Raw genomic sequence first — 21,268 nt, 5'->3', positions numbered from 1 at the left:
TTTTCCCAGAGATAAGACCTAGCTAGTTTCCGAGATCCCCGACATATGTATATATATATTATATACAACAATTGGTCGTTTAAAGGTATAAGATGGTACAGGCCACTAATGGCAACAATTTCTGTTTGCCTCTCTTTCTAACAAATCGTATGCAATTTGCAATAAAATTACATACGATTCCAATGAGAATACATTATATTGTTCGCCGTGGCTAGTCAAACATTTAATTGTACCTTTTGCGTAAATACGTAGATTTTTATTACTTTTGAAATATTCAATTAGGTGGAATGGCTGACTGTTTATTGATGTTTTGGTTTCATTTCAGGGATTTAAAAAAACGAAATGTCACTAACGTCTGACGTTCGTTACTGTCAGATCAGATCTTCATAGGTTATGTTTTGGTCGGTATTTATTTATGAAACTAAAGAGAATTGATTACTATTATCAATAAATAGTCCAACCTAATCAAAAATGAGTAGTTCTGACTCCGATGAAGAAAATGTTATAGGATATGGTACACCTTTGGAACCGTACGAGGAAGGTAAGGCTTTGAAATATCGTAACTACAATTACTGCGAAAAATTGCGTCGATATTTCTCTAATCTACTTGCTACAATAACTTCTTTTACTTAGATGAAATACCTTCAAAGCGGAAGTATCAGCAGCCTCCAGATCAGTTTGCGGTGGACGAGCACGGGCGGCGACGTTTCCACGGAGCCTTTACTGGGGGCTTTTCTGCCGGCTTTGGAAACACTGTGGGCAGCGCCGAGGGCTGGGCCCCAGCAACATTCAAGAGCAGTAGGAGCGATAAGGCTCAGGGTTCTGTGAGTATGGAATATTGACTCTCTCTCTGTTTAAGGGCTTCTCTACTCTTCGGGTGTAGGCCTCCTTCATTTTATGCCACTCGTCACGGTTCTGTGCGACCTGGAGCCACTTCTTCCCCGCTGTCCTTTTGATGTTGTCGTCCTAACGCATCTGGGGTCTAAATTGAGGATGTTCCTCCCAAATTCCCAACTAGTTTTCTCTGAGAAAACTAGTTGGGAATTTTGGCAGTTGGCAGTTTTCTCTGAGAAAACTAGTTGGGAATTTTGACTATAGACCCTCAACAAAAAAAAAGTAAAACATAGTGAAAGTGTTAAAATCTTACATGTTTAATTTTAACTTTAGTTAGTAGTTTTTAGTCTTTAATCTTAATCCGTCTCATTTTAAACTTGTTTTGCACCGCACTGTTGATCTTTGTTTGCATTTGTGTACAAAATAATACCTGTTGTTTTCGTCTTAATACCTTTAATCTCATGCATGTCTATTTCAGAGCACTTTTATTGTATAAACTTAAGATGGAAACTATATTCAATCCTAAACCCTAGATTAAGAGTCCTTATTCCTACAGACGAGCGTATTTTGTAAAATGCTTCCTTTTTCATTCAAGATTACGACGTAACTATTAGTATTTATTCAAAAACTGATAACGTACTTAAATAATCGTTTCCTAAACTAGGGGCTCCAACAGTTCAAATTTTCATTTTCTCTTTTAAACCTCTTTTTTAATGAGGTTTTTTGGGAGTCTTTTCCAAATTTTGCAGTGAGATGTGGCGTTTCGGTTCTCAATTTTGCTATAAACAAGAATCATTTGGTACATGAATGACTACAATTTGATTCAACATATCTCGTACGAGGGGCTGGAATGATTAACAATCGAAGATTCATTTGAAAAAACTGATAAAATACCTTCCGAGTTTTCTTCATTTTTTTGGCGAAAACAGGGTTTTATTATATTTTATTTCCGCAAATTGTACGCATATTTTGCTTTAAAAATAATATTATAGCAAACTGTAACTTTATGTTAACCTATAAAAAAAAAATCGTAATTATGGGACCTATATTGCCGTAAATTTATATTTTTTTAAAACACGTATAAATCACGCAGCAGCGACGCCCCGCTCTCAGTCCGCGCGGAGCGCGCTTAGAGGACGGACCTGTGCTCGATTGTCAGGCATTCGTTGCGATCGTAATCAGCTACGGAGTTCCGAGAAGTGCTATATACTGCGATTAGAAAATCTTAATAAAAGTTCATTTTTTACAGTATGCCTAACAGACTCGCTTATTGATGGATTTTCAGTGTTACTTTTTTTTTAATACTAAGTCGGTGGCAAACAAGCATACGGCCCGCATATGTACGCCTGCAACTCCAGAGGAGTTACATGCGCGTTGCCGACCCTAACCCCCTCCCGCCCCTCGTTGAGCTCTGGCAACCTTACTCACCGGCAGGAACACAACACTATGAGTAAGGTCTAGTGTTATTTGGCTGCGATTTTCTGAAAAACGCATTTTCACTTGAAATAACGTTAGGGTTTGCATTATTATTTTTGACCCGGATGAAGTCCAAGTTCTCATGATGGAGTCAGGAGTTGGTCACCAGAACACCTAATCTACTAATTATAATCCCATCGTGTTTGGGCTCAAAAGATTTGCCCTGACGAACACCATCGATCTAGATGAAGTCCAGGGTCTCATGATGGAGTCAGGAGTTGGTCACTAGAACTCCTAATCTACTCATTATAATTCCATCGTGTTTGGGCTCAACAGAGTTGCCCTGATGAGCACCTTCAATCTAGATGAGGTCCAGGGTCTCATGATGGAGTCAGGAGCTGGTCACCAGAACTCCTAATCTACTCATCATAACTCCATCGTGTTTGGGCTCAATAGATTTGCCCTGATGAACACCATCGATCTAGATGAGACCCAGGGTCTCATGATGGAGTCAGGAGCTGGTTACCAGAACTCCTAATCTACTCATCATAACTCCATCGTGTTTGGGTTCAATAGATTTGCCCTGATGAACACCATCGATCTAGATGAGGCCCAGGGTCTCATGATGGAGTCAGGAGTTGGTCACCAGAACTCCTAATCTACTCATCATAACCTCATCGTGTTCGGGCTCAATAGATTTGCCCTGACGAGCATCATCAATCTAGATAAAGTCCAGGGTCTCATGATGGAGTCAGGAGTTGTTCACTAGAACTCCTAATCTACTCATTATAATTCCAACGTGTTTGGGCTCAAAAGATTTGCCCTGATGAGCACCATCGATCTAGATGAGGTCCAGGGTCTCATGATGGAGTCAGGAGTTGGTCACCAGAACTCCTAATCTACTCATTATAACTCCAACGTGTTTGGGCTCAATAGATTTGCCCTGATGAACACCATTGATCTAGATGAGGTCCAGGTTCTCATGATGGAGTCAGGAGTTGGTCACCACAACTCCTAAACTACTCATCATAACCTCATCGTGTTTGGGCTCAATAGATTTGCCCTGACGAGCATCATCAATCTAGATAAAGTCCAGGGTCTCATGATGGAGTCAGGAGTTGGTCACTAGAACTCCTAATCTACTCATTATAATTCCAACGTGTTTGGGCTCAAAAGATTTGCCCTGACGAGCACCATCGATCTAGATGAGGTCCAGGGTCTCATCATGGAGTCAGGAGTTGGTCACCAGAACTCCTAATCTACTCATTATAATTCCAACGTGTTTGGGCTCAAAAGATTTGCCCTGACGAGCACCATCGATCTAGATGAAGTCCAGGGTCTCATGATGGAGTCAGGAGTTGGTCACCATTATTCCTAATCTACTCATCATAACTCCATCGTGTTTGGGCTCAATAGATTTGCCCTCACGAGCACCATCAATCTAGATGATGTTCAGGGTCTCATGATGGAGTCAGGAGTTGGTCACTAGAACTCCTAATCTACTCATTATAATTCCATCGTGTTTGGGCTCAAAAGATTTGCCCTGACGAGTACCATCGATCTAGATGAAGTCCAGGGTCTCATCATGGAGTCAGGACAAATCTTTTGAGCCCAAACACGATGGAATTATGAGTAGATTAGGAGTTCTGGTGACCAACTCCTGACTCCATCATGAGACCCTGGACTTCATTTAGATCGATGGTACTCGTCAGGGCAAATCTATTGAGCTCGAATACGATGGAATTATAATGAGTAGATTAGGAGTTCTAGTGACCTACTCCTGACTCCATCATGAGACCCTGGACTTCATCTAGATTGATGGTGCTCATCAGGGTAAATCTATTGAGCCCAAACTCGATGGAGTTATGAGTAGATTAGGAGTTCTGGGGAGTTCTGGTGACCAAATCCTGACTCCGTCATGAGACCCTGGACCTCATCTAGATCGATGGTGTTCGTCAGGGCAAATCTTTTGAGCCCAAGCACGATGGAATTATAATGAGTAGATTAGGAGTTCTGGTGACCAACTCCTGACTCCATCATAAGAACTTGGATGGACTTCATTCGGGTCAAAAATAATAATACAAACCCTAACGTGATTTCAAATAACACTGAAACTCTATAGCACTAATGTGCGCAAACGATTGGCATCTTGACTACGCAGCATGGGTGCGTAGCCACCATGCCAATCGATACGACAACGAAACACTATCTGTCTCTCTCTCGTACTAATATGCACAAACGATTGGCATCTTGGCTGGGCAGCATGGGTGCGTAGCCAACATGCCAAACGTTTACGATACGACAAGGAAACACTATCTATCTCTCTATCGCACTAATATGCGCAATCGATTGGCTTCTTGGCTAGGTATCATGGGTGCGTAGCCAACATGCCAATCGTTTACGATACGACAACGAAACACTACTCTCTCTCTATCGCACTAATATACGCAAACGATTGGTATTTTGGCTAGGCACTAAGCAAGTGTGTGGCCAACATGCCAATCGTTAACGATACGACAACGAAACACTATCTGTCTCTCTATCGCACTAATATACTTTATTTATACCTGCAGTCATTTAGTAACTTCTTCATTTTCCATTGGTGTGAAAGAGACAGAATAAAGAGCAAGGGTTATAGTACACTCTCTAGTCTGTACACTTAGTAGTAGTGTACATAAAAAAAAAAACTACTGTGCATATACAATAAAATAAAGAGTGCCCATATGATATCATATGACACTAAAATTAATGTTGCTTGAAATTATATTGAAAACTATCAAGATTATTCTAGTCTGCATTGAAACGCGCGTCGCGTTGCCGGCGCTCGCGTACCGAGCGCCAACGCCATCTATCGAGCGTTATTTCGTGAAATCGGAGAACGCTCCAAGGATTAAGGGCTCTTAAAAGTCATAAAATGTCAGGAGTTTTCATTGTGTAAAGTAAATAAAATAACTGGAGTGGATTTTTTGGTAATTTATAAGATATGTCTCATTCAATAATAATCATTAAATTAGAGCTGTTACATTGCAAAAAGTAAAGTAGTTTAACAATTTTTAATTCATCTGAACTTTTGAGAGTTTCTATTATTAACAATTTTGAATAAATTTAATATGTCTGTGTCTCACGAAAGTTTAGTTATTAAAATCTAATAGTGATTCCAGAATAATTATAGTTTAATTGAATAGGCGGGTCCACACAGAGCGAGCATACGCACGAGACAATTTCCTCACGCACAAATCAGCCAGTGTAGACGTGCCTCGGCCGAGGCGCCGCGCTCAGGCGAGGAAAACGCGCGCGCTCGCTCTGTGTGGATCCGCCTAATTAAAAACGGTCGAAAACTTGTGACCTGTGTCAAGTTGTTTTCTGCGTCTTAGGCTTAGTTTTAGCCCAACCGAACCTTCGGTATGAGTTGAACCAAATATTTGTATTCGGCCCATATCTAGTCTTTTGTAATGTCGCTCCCTGAAGCCTACTTTGTCTAAGGTATCATCCACCACAGCCTACAAACGTTTTATGTTAATTTGCAGAAACAACGTCCTGAAGACTTTATGGATGATGAAGACCGTGGAGAGCATGGCATAGCCCCAAGACTCATGGAAACACAGAGTGAATTCTCCGGTAGAAAGAGACAGCACACCCGCTACCATGATGGACCTATACCAGGTGAGTTTTTTTTTTATTCACGTCGGTAGCAAACAAACATACGGCCTGCCTGATGGTAAGCAGTCGTAGCCTATGTACGCCTGCAACTCCAGAGGAGTAACATGCGCGTTACCGACCCTAACATTCCGCACCCCGTTCAGCTCTGGCAACCTTACTCACCGGCAGTAACACAACACTATGAGTAGGGTCTAGTGTTATTTGGCTGCGGTTTTCTGTAAGGTAGAGACTTCCCCAGTTGGGCTCTGCTCTAGATTTGGAATGACATCCGCTGTGCTGTGCTCTACCACACAAAGCGAGATGACATTCACAATGCCCATACCTCTCTTTTGGACGTAGTTTAAGAACATACCTTGGTCCATTATTGAATTTAAGTCTGTATTATAGTATATTTAGAGGTGTAGGAGGAGGTAAGAGGTCCTTTTTTTTAAAGTAGAGGTAGTGGGTCCAATCCCTGGCTTGTGCCTATTACTTTTTTGGAATTTACATGTAAAATGTCACCTTACTTGTCACTTCGGTGAGGAAACCAGACTAAGACTAATACTAATGAGGCTAAGTTTCCCTTTAAATCAGTGGTTCATAACCTTTTGAGTCCTGTCACCCCTAAGACTAACTAGGGATCCTGATTTTACCCCTCCTGCCAATAATCATTAAGTCTTTCTTATAGGTCTAATCTTTGTTATCTATAATTAAGCTTATTACCCGTAAATTCCAGTTTTACCCCCACGGGGGTAATTACCCCCAGGTTAGGAACCGCTGCTTTAAATGGTCTGGTAGCAGAGTTGCTTTCGTAAAATCTAGTGCTGCATGAGGATAAGATCCCTGAGTGCCGAGACTGCTAGGAAGCTGATATTTTTAGTTTCTTTTTTATACGATGTCTCGCCTGATGGTAAGCCGTCCAGAGATGTTACATGCACTTTTTAGGGTTCCGTACGCAAAGGGTAAAACGGGACCCTATTACTAAGACTCCGTTGTCCGTCCGTCCGTCCGTCTGTCTGTCTGTCACCAGGCTGTATCTCATGAACCATGATAGCTAGTTGAAACTTTCACAGATGATGTCAATGTGATTTCTGTTGCCACTATAACAAATACTAAAAGGTACGGAACCCTCGGTAGGCGAGTCCGACTCGCACTTATCCGATTTTTTAAGAACCCCATACTGTAGAGAGAAATCCTCGGCAGCGCTCATTCCACAGCCGGAGCGTCGGCGTGAGGAGATTCCTCTTAAACCGCACGGTGCTGCACTTTGTAGGCATTTAGGTTCTAGGGTGTGAGGATGAACACCCTGCCAACGGCAAGCGGGGCCTTTGGCATCATGTCAAACAATTCTTCAGAGCACAGCCCATGGAACACACACAAGGTGGCAAGGTTTTGTGTAATGTACAAATTTCTTACAGGCGAGCCAGTGCTTGAACAGCTAGTCCGAGCAGTCCACGAGACAGCCGCAGTGCGCATGCTCCGCGCTATGGGCTGGAGGCCAGGGCAGGGCACAGGAGAGCGGCTCAGTCGCCGTCAGAAAACCGCCGCCAGTGAGCGTCACAAGGTCTACGGGTGCTACATGCCTGAGGAGTTGAGACCGGTGAGTTTTGACCCTTTAAACGCCATGCTTAACACACAGCAGGACGGCAAAAAGTCGGTCCTTCCGATCCTTATCATACACATGCAAGAGGTTAAATAGTGGCCTGCTACTACTTCTGTATCCAGTCGGCATAGGCCTCCTCCAGTCTTCATTCGTTCTGATACCTGGCAAGCGGGCACGCAAAACATTTAACAACAAATCAGTGAAGAAACAAGTAAAGCAAATAAACAGCATTTGGGTGCCACGACAAAAACGTCTATATTAAATAATAAATAAGTTTTTGGCAAAAATTTCATTTTTGGTACAAGATTTTATCGCTGACTGTACTTTTCTTTCCACAAGTAACTAATACTTATCGAGACAATTCTAAAAACCCCAACACACAATTAGGTTACGTTGTTTTATCACAGAGTTCCTATGGCCACCTCCTGTCTCCATCATCAGATCATCTCGATGGTACCATAATATTGCATTGTCACCCGACTTACATATGTACGCAAATTTTCAGCTTCATCGGAAACCGGGAAGTGGGTCAAACTTAACTTGCAAGTTTTGATTACAAACAGACAACGGTCAGGTGAAAGTAAATAAAAGCTTGTAAATAAATAGTACTTCTATATTGTCCTTATATATTTGTTTATTTTATTACAAGTTTTTTTTACTCGCAATGTATGTACGTACACTATGTTTGTACAGTACGGTAATTCTTGCAAGTTAAATTTGACCCGATGTAACTGAAAATTTGCATACACATGTAAGTCGGGTGACAATGATATTATGGTACCATCGAGCTGATCTGATGGAGACAGGAGGTAGCCATAGGAACTCTGTGATAAAACAACGCAACCTAATTGTGTTTGGGGTTTTTAGAATTGTCTTGATGAGCATTAGTTGCCTGTGGAAAAAAAAGTACAGTCAGCGTTAAACGCTTGTACCAACAATGAAATGTTTTACTTATTTAATGTTAGTATGTCTCACGACAGTTTAAATTCGCAAGAGTTTATAGTTTTAAGCCTTTATTGCGCACATAGGTATTACAATTACAAATGTCAAAAATACAAACTTAAGTTTTGTTTATAAGTGCACATTATTTGTTTCAGACATCGGAGCCGCAGTCAGACAGCTCGGACTCCGAGTTCGAGTATGACACATTATTCGCGCCCGACGACTACGAGCCCTATGTGTTGGCGCGCAAGAGCGACCGCTTCGGGCTCGGGTACTCCGGGCTCAGCCGACACTCCGTGCTGGGCGCGGGGGGGCACGAGGGCAGCAGCTCCAGCCATCTGGTTATGAAGGATAAGGGGAAAAAGGTGGGCTATATTGTTTTCATTTCTCACCTGAAAGTGGGATGTTGTTCTAATTAGTATGCAGACAATGATACTTTTGTGCACTAGAGCCACTTAGAAATATAAATAGTTTATTTGTGGCAAAAATATACAGGTAAAAAGATGAACAAAATAGTACATTTCGATGCAAGTGCGGAAAGTATGTTTTTACTGACAAGAATGACATTTCCGCACATGTATCGAACGACGTTTTTTAATACAGTTGCGAAAAAATAAGAAAAACAATAAGTAATTTTTTAATGCATGTTCTATAAGACAGCAAAAATTGTAAATATAAAACATTGTACTATTATTACGTAAGTATAGTTATTAGCCGTGTCCACATAGAGCGAGCATACGCGCGAGGCAATTTCCTCACGCACAATACGGCCAGTATAGTGTCGCTCTGTGTGGACCCGGCTATTTACGATTATTTGTGTATCGTATATTTAAATTGTACAAAAACAATATCGAATGTTGGTTTTGGAAACTTGAAACATGCTTGTAGTAAGAAAAAACGCTTCTTCTTTGACAGGCGTTTCGGCAGCTATTCCATTCCATTCAGACAACTTATTAAGAACGGTTTTTCAATATTCAATATTAAAAAATAAACGTGTTATAATGATGAAGTAAGTAAAAAAATATGAAATATGTATATTTTTATTATTCTTACATTTACGGTACGTTTTTATGTTGATTACGACTTTTAAATGAAACTAATATTAACACTCATCAATAAGTACTCATGAATTGGAACAAGTATAAATTTAAAAAAAATGGAAAAGTGAAAAGGACTAGTTCGCGAAAACCAACTTTCCGCACGCTAAACAGCTACGTAAAGTAGCACTTTTTGAACAACTGTATTAAAATAGTACTTACATTACGATACAAGTGCGAAAAATAGGAAATTCGAAACGAGTGGAGATAAATTAAAACACGACCGAAGGGAGTGTTTTAAATCGACACGAGTTGCGAATTACCTATTCGCACGTTTATCGTACAACGTTTTTACAGTACATATGGCTCTTTAAAGTTTCGACGTATGCACGGAAAGTGCTCATTCCCGCACGCGTGCGGGAAAATAGCACCATATGTACTGTAAAAGAATTTTTTACATAACATTAAAACGTATAACATTACACATTAGCGACGAAATGGTCCCGATTAATTTTACTTTCCCAGTACGTTTTTTTTCGTTTATATTACGATAAGCAATTAAAGTTTGATATTAAATGGATTTGTTGTACAATTTACATTCTAATATTTCACTCCCCATTCCATAAATCACAATACTTTTACCTAAATGGTCAAGTCTCCTTATATGAAAACACAAGTGGAACTTATGCATATTATCGGTCACTCATACGACTGTCTACATAATGACATGGCTTTGTGTAATTGTAATAGTCTGGAGTCTGTGCACACCTATAAGTATCTTGGTCTTAATATAGATAGTCGATTTAACTGGCAACCTCATGTAGACGCAGTTTGTAATAAACTGAGGTCCATCTTATGTAAGTTCAATAACATAAAACGCTTCACTGATAAGACGACCCTGTATACTTTGTATCATGCATTAGCCGATTCAGTTCTTAGCTATGGGCTCATAGTATACGGTGGGACATTCAAAACACAAATAGGCAGAATACTCAATCTCCAACTTAGATTAATTAAAACCTTAGTTCATAACAAAATTAAAAAGAAATGTAATAAACAATATGACACACTTTTTAAAAAATGTAACATACTACCGGTGCAGGAAAAGTTTAAATTTCTTCTAGCGGTCAACCAATATAACTGTTTAAAGTTCAAAACATCCAAAGTGTACCCTCGTTCCCTTAGAACCTTATCGTTAACGCGCAAAAAATATGTTGAACCACGGGCCAATAACTACTACGGTAAACGGACGAGGCATTACCTAATACCGAGAATTTATAATATAATCCCATCTGAAGACGACTGTAATAGCCTATTGTCCTTTAAAAATAAATTAAAAATATTTTTATTAGACAATTACACAAAGACAGGTTAAAGTGTGTGGCAACCTGTCTTCCGTTTTTAAAATAACTACCTAATTTGAGTCGCAACACTAGCATAAACATATTATTATTATAATATAGTATAGTACTAGATATAAGATTGTATGTTGAATATTTTCTCTGATACAAATATTTCATTAGTATCACAGTTCTCTGACCAGTTTTGAACCTTGTTGCGATTAGATAAGGCCCAGGGACTGGTCGGGTAAGTGTGTTGCTGTTAGTACCTTACACAGTAGATTAAGGAAGAATGTTGAGTGCTACCGTTCGCCAACAAACTGTCAAGCAGTTTGGCGAAAAAATATGTAAAAAGAATTATTCTGTGTATTTCTTATTGTGTATTTAAATAAAAAAAAATAAAAAAAAAAAAAAATAAAAAAAAAAATGAAATTACCCCCCAAGAAATACCTACTATAAAAGTTTATTCTTCTTAATGTTTTTTTTTAATAAACACATGCATTTTACTTAATTTACTTGCCTTAATTTATTCGAAATGAAAAGTAGAGTGTTTAACTCGGGTGAACATGGAAATCAAGAAGCAGTGGTAAACAACCTGAAACAGAAATACTGGGTTATTCGAATTCGTCCAACTGTGAAACATGTAAGCAGTAAGTGCATGTTCTGTAGAATAAAAAAAGCGCAACCGCAACCACCTAGAATGGGTGACTTACCTCCTGCTCGCATGGCCCACCATCAGCGCCCGTTTACGTTCTGTGGCATTGATTTGTACGGACCAATGGAAGTAACAGTATTGAGACGTCGAGAAAAGCGGTATGGAGTTTTATTTACGTGTCTTACCATGCGAGCTGTTCACATAGAAATAGTCACGAGGCTCACAGCTGACGCACTAATAATGGCTCTGCGAAGGATGGCGGCGCGTCGTGGTTGGCCTCAGCAAATTTTCTCGGATAATGGCACAAACTTGAGAGGGGCTGATAATGAACTTAAGAAGTCTATTAGTGAATTAAATCACACCGCATTAAAAGATTTGGCCTTGAAATATGGCACCACTTGGAATTTTTTGCCACCAGTTAGCCCCCACTGGGCTGGCGCGTGGGAGCGACTTATTCGATCAATAAAGGCATCACTCAAGGTGGTATTAAAAGAACAGGCTCCGCGAGATGAAGTTTTGAGCACGTTCATGGCAGAGGTCGAACAGATGGTAAACAGTCGCCCGCTTACACACGTCACAGTTGAACCGAAAAGTGATGAAGTCCTCACGCCAAATCATTTTTTACTTGGTAGTTCTTCCAACTTACCGACTCTCGGTGTTTATTTGATCACTCCGACATGTACCTTCGTAAACAATGGCGAACCTCTCAACGACTTGCAGACCTATTTTGGAAGCGGTGGGTACGAGAAGTACTGCCACAGATGATCCCTCGCCAGAAGTGGCACCAAGACCAACGACCCTTACAAGTGGGAGATCTGGTATTGGTTGTGGATCCTGCGTCACCCCGTAACGTTTGGCCTAAAGGAAGGATACAGGAAGTGATTCCGGGAAGAGACGGCCGCATAAGAGTGGTGCAGATAAAAACCAAATCCGGAACACTACGTCGATCAGCTGCACGCGTCGCATATGTACCTACTGAAGTTGAGTAAGTGCTGATGCAGCACTGGGGTGGGGTATGTAAGCGACGCGATTTTCTTTTGTAATTTATTTTATATTTTTTATTAAAAAGTGGGTGCCTGGAAGTCTGAGTGGAATGTGCCGGTTCATGGCGACCGAGGGGAGCGGGAGAGGAGGGGGACAATCGGAGATTTGTCATTGGCTCTCAGCGGTCAGTCGATGTATAGAATCACGCGCTAAGGTACATGCTTCTCGCTGTCCAAACACCCTTACGTTTTGTTACTTTAAAACTGCATATCATTTCACCACGTCCCCTACACCCCTTCATCCCTTAGTTAACAACCTACTATTCTCAATGTCTAGCTCAGAATTTCGCGTTAGAGTAACTACGCTAAAGAATCTATTGTAAAACCTTTCACATCACTCCATTTTTAAATACCTCGCGTGGCACAGGATTTTCCTTTCCTTTCCCTTCTTTTCAATTCCTGACTTTGCTGGGGATTCTTTTTTTAATACCACGTCGGTGGCAAACAAGCATACGGCCCGCCTGATGGTAAGCAGTCACCGTAGCCTATGGACGCCTGCAACACCAGAGATATTACATGCGCGTTGCCGACCCTTTAAAAACCTGTACACTCCTTTTTTGAAGAACTCTATACTGTAGCCCTTCGGGAAAACCTCGGCAGGAAGCTCATTCCACAGCCGAAGCGTCCGAATCAGAAGCGTATGGATTCTACTTTCAAATCCATCACTACGCTTCGGATTCAACTTTAGAATACCTCGATATATTATCCTGATGATAAAAGCTTGTATCAGTTTTTTTTTTACTTTACAATCCCTCCCTACGCTCAGGATTGTATTATTACATTCTATCTCGCTAAGTCGCTATGCTCAGCACTACCTGTTTCCGCGACCGGCAAAACGTCCCACTTTGTCGCTTGCTATAAGGACGCCTTGATAAGTTATTATTCGTATAAAGATACAAGTAAATCTTCCATATGATAACTATGATAAGCGACAAAGTTGGACATTAGACTAGTATACCCCATTCAATAGCTCCGGGTAGGATTATCTTATCTTCTAATTACCGGGGGCCCTTGCGGATACACTTCGACCCATAGGGATCTTTTGTGTAGTTGCCCCCTAAGGAAAGACCCATTAGCTACTCAAGAGCCTTTTTGACCATTTCCATGTGTCAGATGATGGAGCTTATGGGTAGCCTTTTGAATTCCTTTGGTTCCGGATAGCCTGCTCCAAAGTCCTTCATTCTTTGTCTGGCGAGGGCGTGACATTCACAAATTAGGTGTGTTACTGTCTCTTCCTCTTCACCACACATTCGACAATCGGTGTTGTCAGAGTGTCCCATCCTGGCCAAAACCCCTTTGACCCCATAATGGCCCGTAAACACCCCTGTTATAATTTGGAGTTGTCTCCTGCTAAGTTTCCATAGCTTTTTGCTCCAACCGGAGTCTACTTCTTGTATGAAGGGTAGGATTACTTTTTAGTCCCGCGCAACGTCATCGAGTTGAAGTTTATTCGTCCCGTTTAGTGGATGACTTTTTCGAAGAATACTCGGCAATTTAAAAAACTTGTATTAAAAAATTATCTTTTGTCAATATCCCTAATTATTTTCTTTTTATCCGCAGGTATCCATCCGAGGCCAAGCCTTCGGTGTGGGGGCACTAGAGGCCGACGACGAAGACATTTACGCCACCGAAGATATGTCGCACTACGATTTCTCATTAGGGGGACCCGCTGAGCAGAAACAGAGGCCGAAGGGAAAACAGGAGAGTAATGTAAGACTGTTTATTTATTTCTGACACAGGTACAGTCAAGGTATTAAATATATACACATACAAAGTGTCAAAATATGTATACACTACCTTAAAGTACAGGCAATAAGGTCGTGTATACAATTTGGCACTCTGTCCGTGTCGATATTTAATACCTTGACTGTATCTATAGGTCAAGCCTTCGGCGTGGGGGCCCTAGAGGCCGACGACGAATATATTTACGCCACTGAAAATATGTCGCATTACGACTTCTCATTAGGGAGGCCTACTGAGCAGAAACAGAAGCCTAAAGACAAACAGGAGAGTAATGTAAGACATATTTGTTTATGTTTAATTCTGACACAGGTATCCATCCGAGGTCAAGGGGGCTCTAGAGGCCGATGACGAATATAGCTACGCCACTGAAGGTATATCGCACTACGACTTTTCATAAGGGATCCGCTGAGCAGAAACAGGAGAGTAATGTCAGAAGTCTATTTCTTTATGAAATATATGTTTGATACAGGTTGTGCTCCCTAGCGACGGAAAATATATAGACTAAGAGCTTTAGTACATTTTTTATTTTGTTCAAAATCGGCTCTTGTGGTTGGGACGCTGTGGCGGAACCGTGGTACACACAGAACAAAAGTAATAGTACATTGTGCAACGAGGGGGGTAAGTGAAATATTCGACCCGAGTTTGCAATTCTTACCTCCGGAGTTACACACAATGTTTTTCATCACACTTGCGAGCAAAAACTATTTTTTAAGCGAAATAATAAACATTCGTCCGCCATATTGTCATTGTTTGACAGGTTTAGGCATCTCAGGCACAGACCTGTCCGGCATTCAGCCATGATTGAAAATTGTCTTAAAAATATTTTTCATCACACTTGCTCGAAAAAGATCTTATTTCATGCAGGTGTGCTGAAGGACAAAGGCCTATTTTGTTCCCGCGGGAGTTATGGATTGTGAAAAAAAAGCTACAACTCCCTAGGGAGTTTCTTTTTTAAAATTATGTCACTTATTCATACAAACCAAGAAGCATAACTGAGTTTCACTTTTAAAATACTGACGTTTATAATTTAATATTTTTGTTTATGTTTAAAATTATTTAATTTGATACAGCCGTTTAAAATATTTTTACATAATTTTCAATCGTGGCTGAATGCCGAATAGGTCTGTGCCTTCGATGCCTCACCTACCAAGAAATTACAAAATGGCGGACGAATGTTTGATATGTCACCGTATTTAAGAATTATTTCGCTTAAAATTTAATTTATGAATTTAGTTCGATAAGCTGTGAGTCGCTTCTGTAAACAAACACGAACGTGTTTAGACTTGTAATTTCCGAATTTACGAAAGTAGTAAAAAATTACAGTAAGCTACTTACAACAAGTGTTTACACTTGAAAATTTATCGTAAGTCGCTTACGTGACGTACGTAAGCAAAACTTAAACAACTTACAGGTGTAAAGGCGGCCTAACACTAGTTTATCTACAATTGTTATAGGTCCTGGAAGGTTTCGTCCGCTCCAGCAAGCCGCTGGCGCCCGTGCCGGCGCACCCGCCGCCCGCGCTGCCGCGCGACTACACGCCGCTGCCCGCCGGCGCCCGCAGGTCCAGGTTCGAGCCCAGCGCTGCACCGCAACGGGACCAAGGTATAGTACATTGTGCAACGAGGCGGGTAAGTGAAATTTTGGATACCCTTTGGGTAATTAAAGACCCGAGTTTGCAATATTCCTACCCCCAAAGTTACAGACAATGTTTTTCATCACACTTGCGAAGAAAAAACTAAATTTTAAGCGTAATAATTCTTAAATACGGTTACATATCAAACATTCGTCCGCCATTTTGTAATTTCTTGACAGGTAGGCATCGAAGGCACATACCTATTTGGCATTCAGCCACGATTGAAAATTAAGTAAAAACATTTTAAACGACTGTTAAATTAATTTTAAACTAAACTAGGCCTTGTTGGGATTAGTCCGGTTTCCTCACGATGCTATCCTTCACCGAAATGCGACTGGTAAATATCAAATGATATTTCGTACATACATAAGTTCCGAAAAACTCATTGGTACGAGCCAGGGTTTGAACCCGCAACCTCCGGATTGCAAGTCGCACGCTCTTACCGCTAGGCCACCAGCGCTCCAACGCACTATTGCGGGTAAAATTAAAAAAAAAAGCAACACTGTAAACCTAATTTTTAACTGTAATTTTTACTTCAGGTCTCGGCCGTCATGACTTATCTGCCGAAGCTCGAGGCTCACTTCTGGGCGAAACACCAATCCCGAAAACCAATATACCAGAAAATAAACCAGATGAAACTCATAAACCCGATCCCATAGCGCAACTACTCGGTAGAAACGTCAACTTCGTCACAGATAACAAAAATACCACAGATACAAACACAGATACAGATAAGAAAACAGAAGATTTCATCTCAATAAAAGACTCTGGTAAAGAAATAAAAAAAGTCTTTAAACCTTTTGTGAGTGATCCGGCGAAGCAAGCGCGGTACGAGAAGTTTTTGAAAGACAAGGATAGCGTGCTAGAGACGGAGGAGATGGATAGATTGACGGCGTGGGAGAGGAATAGAGAGATTTCGGAATTTGAGCAGGCCGCGAAGCTGTATAAGCCGCTTTCTGGTGTTATGGGTGACAGGTACGTTCTTAAGACCATCACAGCTACTTTATATAACACGCAATAATAAACTTTATTTGAATGTATTAAGGTTCTTTTTATTCTATAACCGTTGTCGGCAATGGCCGACTTTGGGGTCAAAGCTTCGAGCAACACCGGCTTCCGACAGTATTAAGGTTCTGTGTACATATTTTTGGCACTTTGTCCGTATCTATATTTTCAGACGTGACTGTACAACGAATTTAGACCAGTATTTCTAGATGAGTATATACAAGGTGCCCGCGCGGAAACGGCAAAAAATTAACGACGCATTCTTGAGGTCATGAGAGGGAAAAAAATCTTACACAAAGTAAAGTCAATCCCGCCAATATTTTTTTTTTGATTTTTTCTTTTTGTATGTTTTTATCTATAAAAAGTACATGTTCTTGGAAAACGTATGGAGTAATATGAATAGGTAATTTTTTTCGTAAAAACTAGTTTATTGATATAATAACTAGGGGTAATAAGCTCAATTAAATATAACAAAAATTAGACCTGTAACAAAAGGTTATTTGGCCGACCGGTCTGGCTTAGTGGGTAGTGACCCTGCCTATAAAGCCGATGGTCCCGGGTTCAAATCCTGATAAGGGCATTTATTCGTGTGATGAGCATGGATATTTGTTTCTGGGTCATGGGTATTTTCTATGTATTCAAGTATTTATTAATATTTATATATTATATATATCCTTACTGTGGGACTTAGTCAATTTGTGTAATAATGTCCTATAATATTTATTTATTACTGATAATTATGGAGGAGGAGGGGTAAAATCGGGTTCCCTAGTTAGTCAAAGGGGTGGCAGAACTGAAAAGGTTAAGGACCACTGCAGTAAGGGGTTAACTCTGGACGTCTGTGGCCGTCTTTGGCGGTTATACTATTAACCTTTCGTATTTCTAAGCACATGAATTTAAAAGGTTTGAATTCATTCGCACTGATCAGTGCTTGAGACATACGAGGGTTAAAAAAAAACTCCCGGACAGATTCACCCACGCCTCGGAACCGGACGACGCGCTCAACCCGCTCACCGCCGTGGCGCGCAGCGCGGCCAACTCCGGCCTGGCCACGCCCGACCAAATAGAAGCGGCGCGTATGGGCGCCTACGGCCTCGTCACACGCCGGGAGGCGCCGTGGCGGCCCGAGGCTCTCGTGTGCAAGCGGTTCAACGTGCAAGATACACTAGCGAGGTATGTTTCTATACCGTCGCCATCAGATACACATCTGAACACACACTAACACCTTGACAATAGAGGCGTGTTCACATATTTGCGAGCACCTTGGCCGCTCCGATATATCTGATGGCGACACGCATCAGTCTGTATCTTTAGGTACAACTAGGGAACAAATGAAATTATTTTTTACGTAATATTTTTTGATTTGTTTTTTTTTTATGTAGTCGCACTACTATATATAAATTATGAACTGAAATAGATATCATACAATAAGGAAAAAGTGACCAAGTCCACAGGCTAACTTCCTGACCACCTGGTCACGACGGTACCTGCCTCAAATTCTCTGGAGTGCCTTAGTCACTTTTTATTTTGTGTATGATATCTATTTTAGTTTGTATCTTTAGGTATTTAAAAGAATTTAAACAGGCCACAATTAGGTATTTTACGAGTACTTGAACAAGAAAATCGTTCAAATTTACTCCATGTGCCAAAACTTACAGAAGTTTTACTGCCAGATTACTTACTCAACGTAGCAAGGAAGCTGCTGTAATCGTGCTATTTTATCCACAGACCTGAATCAAAAAAAGAGGACAAGCCTAAAGTGTCATACTCCATATTCAACTATTTAGAATCATCTATTCACGACAAAGAGAGCTTCGCCAAAGAACAGCACACTTTCAGCGGCTCTAAGTCTTTAAACAGAGAAGAAAATAGAAGAGAAGTGATCAAGGAGAAACATGATGATAAGAAAGTCCAAGATAAAGATATAGATAAAATTACTGTTGATCCTAAACCTAGTACTAGTACAGACACTAGTTTCAAAAGACTCACAGTGGCTGAATTGTTTTTAAAAGAATCGGAAAAAGACTTAAAAGGCAAAGAGAATGTAGAAGTGACAGAAACTATTAATAAGTTTGATAAAATGGATTTATATAAATCTATTTTTCTCAGTGACAGTGAAAATGAAGATGAAACAGCTAAGGAAGATAACACTGATAAACCATTTATTGATGCAGCTAAAACTGATAATACTGATAAGCATACATCTATGTTTGATAGTGTAAACGATTTTATTGAAGTACCAAAGAATGTAGAAAGAAATACTTCTCCACCTAGAGGCATATTTGCTAATATAGATTTTGATGAAATCAACTCATGGAAAAGAAATGCTGAGAAAAAAACTGAAGAAAAAGTTGAAGATACTACTAAAACTAAATCTGATGATATTTCACCTGTGGAAGCTGATATGTATGGCCCTAAAATTCCAGATAATCTAAAGAAAAGACTAGAAGAGCCAGAGAGAGAGAAGATAACAGAAAAGCCTATGTTTAGAAGTAAAAGTGAGAGGGAAGCTATAGAAATATCTTCATCTAGCTCCGATTCGTGGGTAGAAGCGAGAGAGGTGAAATCTAAGAAGAAGAAAAAGAAAAATAAGAAACAGAAGAAAGCTAAGAAGTCTAAACACAAGAAAAAGGATAGATAAGATGGTTAATAAATATATAAAGCAAATTATAATTGTTTTTATTTTGTGTGTTTATTTGTTTAATACGAACGATACAAAAATCTACGGACTTAGGTACTTAACAGTATTTGTTTAGTTTATTAGGTTTATGAAATAGTTATTTACGATACAAGTGCAGAAAATCCGAAATTCGCAACGAGTGGTGATAAATTAAAACACGACCGATGGGAGTGTTTTAAATCGACACGAGTTGCGAATTAACTATTCGCACGTGTATCGTACAATGTTTTACAGTACATATACATATGGCTCTTTAAAGTTTCGACATACGCACGGAAAGTGCTCATTCCCGCACGAGTGCGGGAAAGTAGCACCATGTGTACTGTAAAATATATTTACAATCAAAGCTTAGAAGTACATACGGACTAGAGTAATAGAAACAGATAATTGCAGATTTTTTTAATACCACGTCAGTGGCAAACAAGCATACGGCCCGCCTGATGGTAAGCAGTCACCGTAGCCTATGGACGCCTGCAACTCCAGAACATAGAACTTGTTACTTCTTAACGTGAACACACGTAATCGATTTCCATGCACATGTGGACGTCCTCGGCGGTCGGTGGTCAAGAAAAGTTAATGCCATTCAAACCAGCATCTCCTTTAGTTTTCGTCGTAGGATCTTCTGTTGGGCGTTCCTCGGTAACTCCGAGACGAACCTCACGCCACCGCTGAGCTTCATGTACCAAGTTACCTGCAAACACCGAAACGGATGTTCATTCATCAATAATCATGGAGAGAATTATATGTAAGTTCTTGGTATCCACGATGACGCGCAGATTTGTCAAATCTAACCTTTAATACCGTGATAATACGAGTCAAGCCATGCGTCTTCGTGAATGACACGAGCTTTATATTAGTACATACATAGCTCGTGACCGACATTTGACCCCAACCATAAAGACCGCGAGCCAGGAACAATTTCCATGATCAATCGCCTCCCGGCTGAAAGTTCGTGTAGTGGTTGACGGCTAGCTATGATGAACCCTCGTGGACGTCAGCTGTCGCTTCGTTGGTGGGTTGAGGAATGGCAGCCACCGAAACACGTAAAACAAAAAACAAATTTGTCATCGCCTCCAGTTTGATACTTTGTCAAATGATAGTTCAGATACTGTTGTTAATTAAAAAAATCGTCAGCCGGTTATATCGCGGTGGTAAGAACATCAGCTGGTCGCAAGAACATGTAAAAAATAAACGCTATACCTTTTATGATAGCAATAACAAATCATGAAACTTTGCATGTAGCATTTCATCAGGCGTTTACGCCTGAAAAGCCATCAACGGATTACGGAATTTACACATTACGCATACTTTGCCGCACATAAAGTGATAAGGCGCATACTTTTTACATGTCCATTTTACAGCTGACGGTCATTCCACCGCGATTTATTTATTTATTTCCAAAATAGTTGTACAGCATAACAGTATATACTAAGCACATTCAAACTGTTGAAGGACGTGCATCCATCCATCCATCCATGATTGTTGTGCGATAGAACCGGCTGACAGTTTTTTTAGTTTAAAACAGTATCTAAACTAGAATCTGACAAAGTATCAGCCGGGACGCGATGACTGACGAAATATGCTTCTGGCCCGCGGTCTACAAGCGGATCTCACAGTTGACAGCTCTGAATATGTCCCTTGAAAGTACATTTTGCCCCCAACGGTCGTTTTAACTGCTTGTTTTCCTTCCATCGTGTA

General features: G+C 40.5%; 1 protein-coding gene across 1 annotated transcript; it reads left to right on the top strand.

Annotated features, from left to right (window-relative positions):
• Nucleotides 1-382: 382 nt before the first annotated feature.
• LOC133529942 (G patch domain-containing protein 1 homolog) lies at nt 383-19,572 on the top strand. The gene is made up of 10 exons (XM_061867725.1): nt 383-541; nt 634-824; nt 5,778-5,913; nt 7,308-7,489; nt 8,590-8,799; nt 14,070-14,219; nt 15,707-15,854; nt 16,425-16,860; nt 17,860-18,063; nt 18,619-19,572. Exons 1-10 carry the CDS (start codon nt 472-474, stop codon nt 19,529-19,531), a joined length of 2,640 nt encoding a protein of 879 aa, XP_061723709.1. The 5' UTR covers nt 383-471; the 3' UTR covers nt 19,532-19,572.
• The last annotated feature ends 1,696 nt before the right edge of the window (nt 19,573-21,268 follow it).

Source organism: Cydia pomonella, chromosome 22, assembly GCF_033807575.1.
Source record: "Cydia pomonella isolate Wapato2018A chromosome 22, ilCydPomo1, whole genome shotgun sequence".
Taxonomy (NCBI): Eukaryota; Metazoa; Arthropoda; class Insecta; order Lepidoptera; family Tortricidae; genus Cydia; species Cydia pomonella.
The sequence above is the reverse complement of the archived record's forward strand: the minus strand, read 5'-3'. Positions and strand labels throughout refer to the sequence as shown.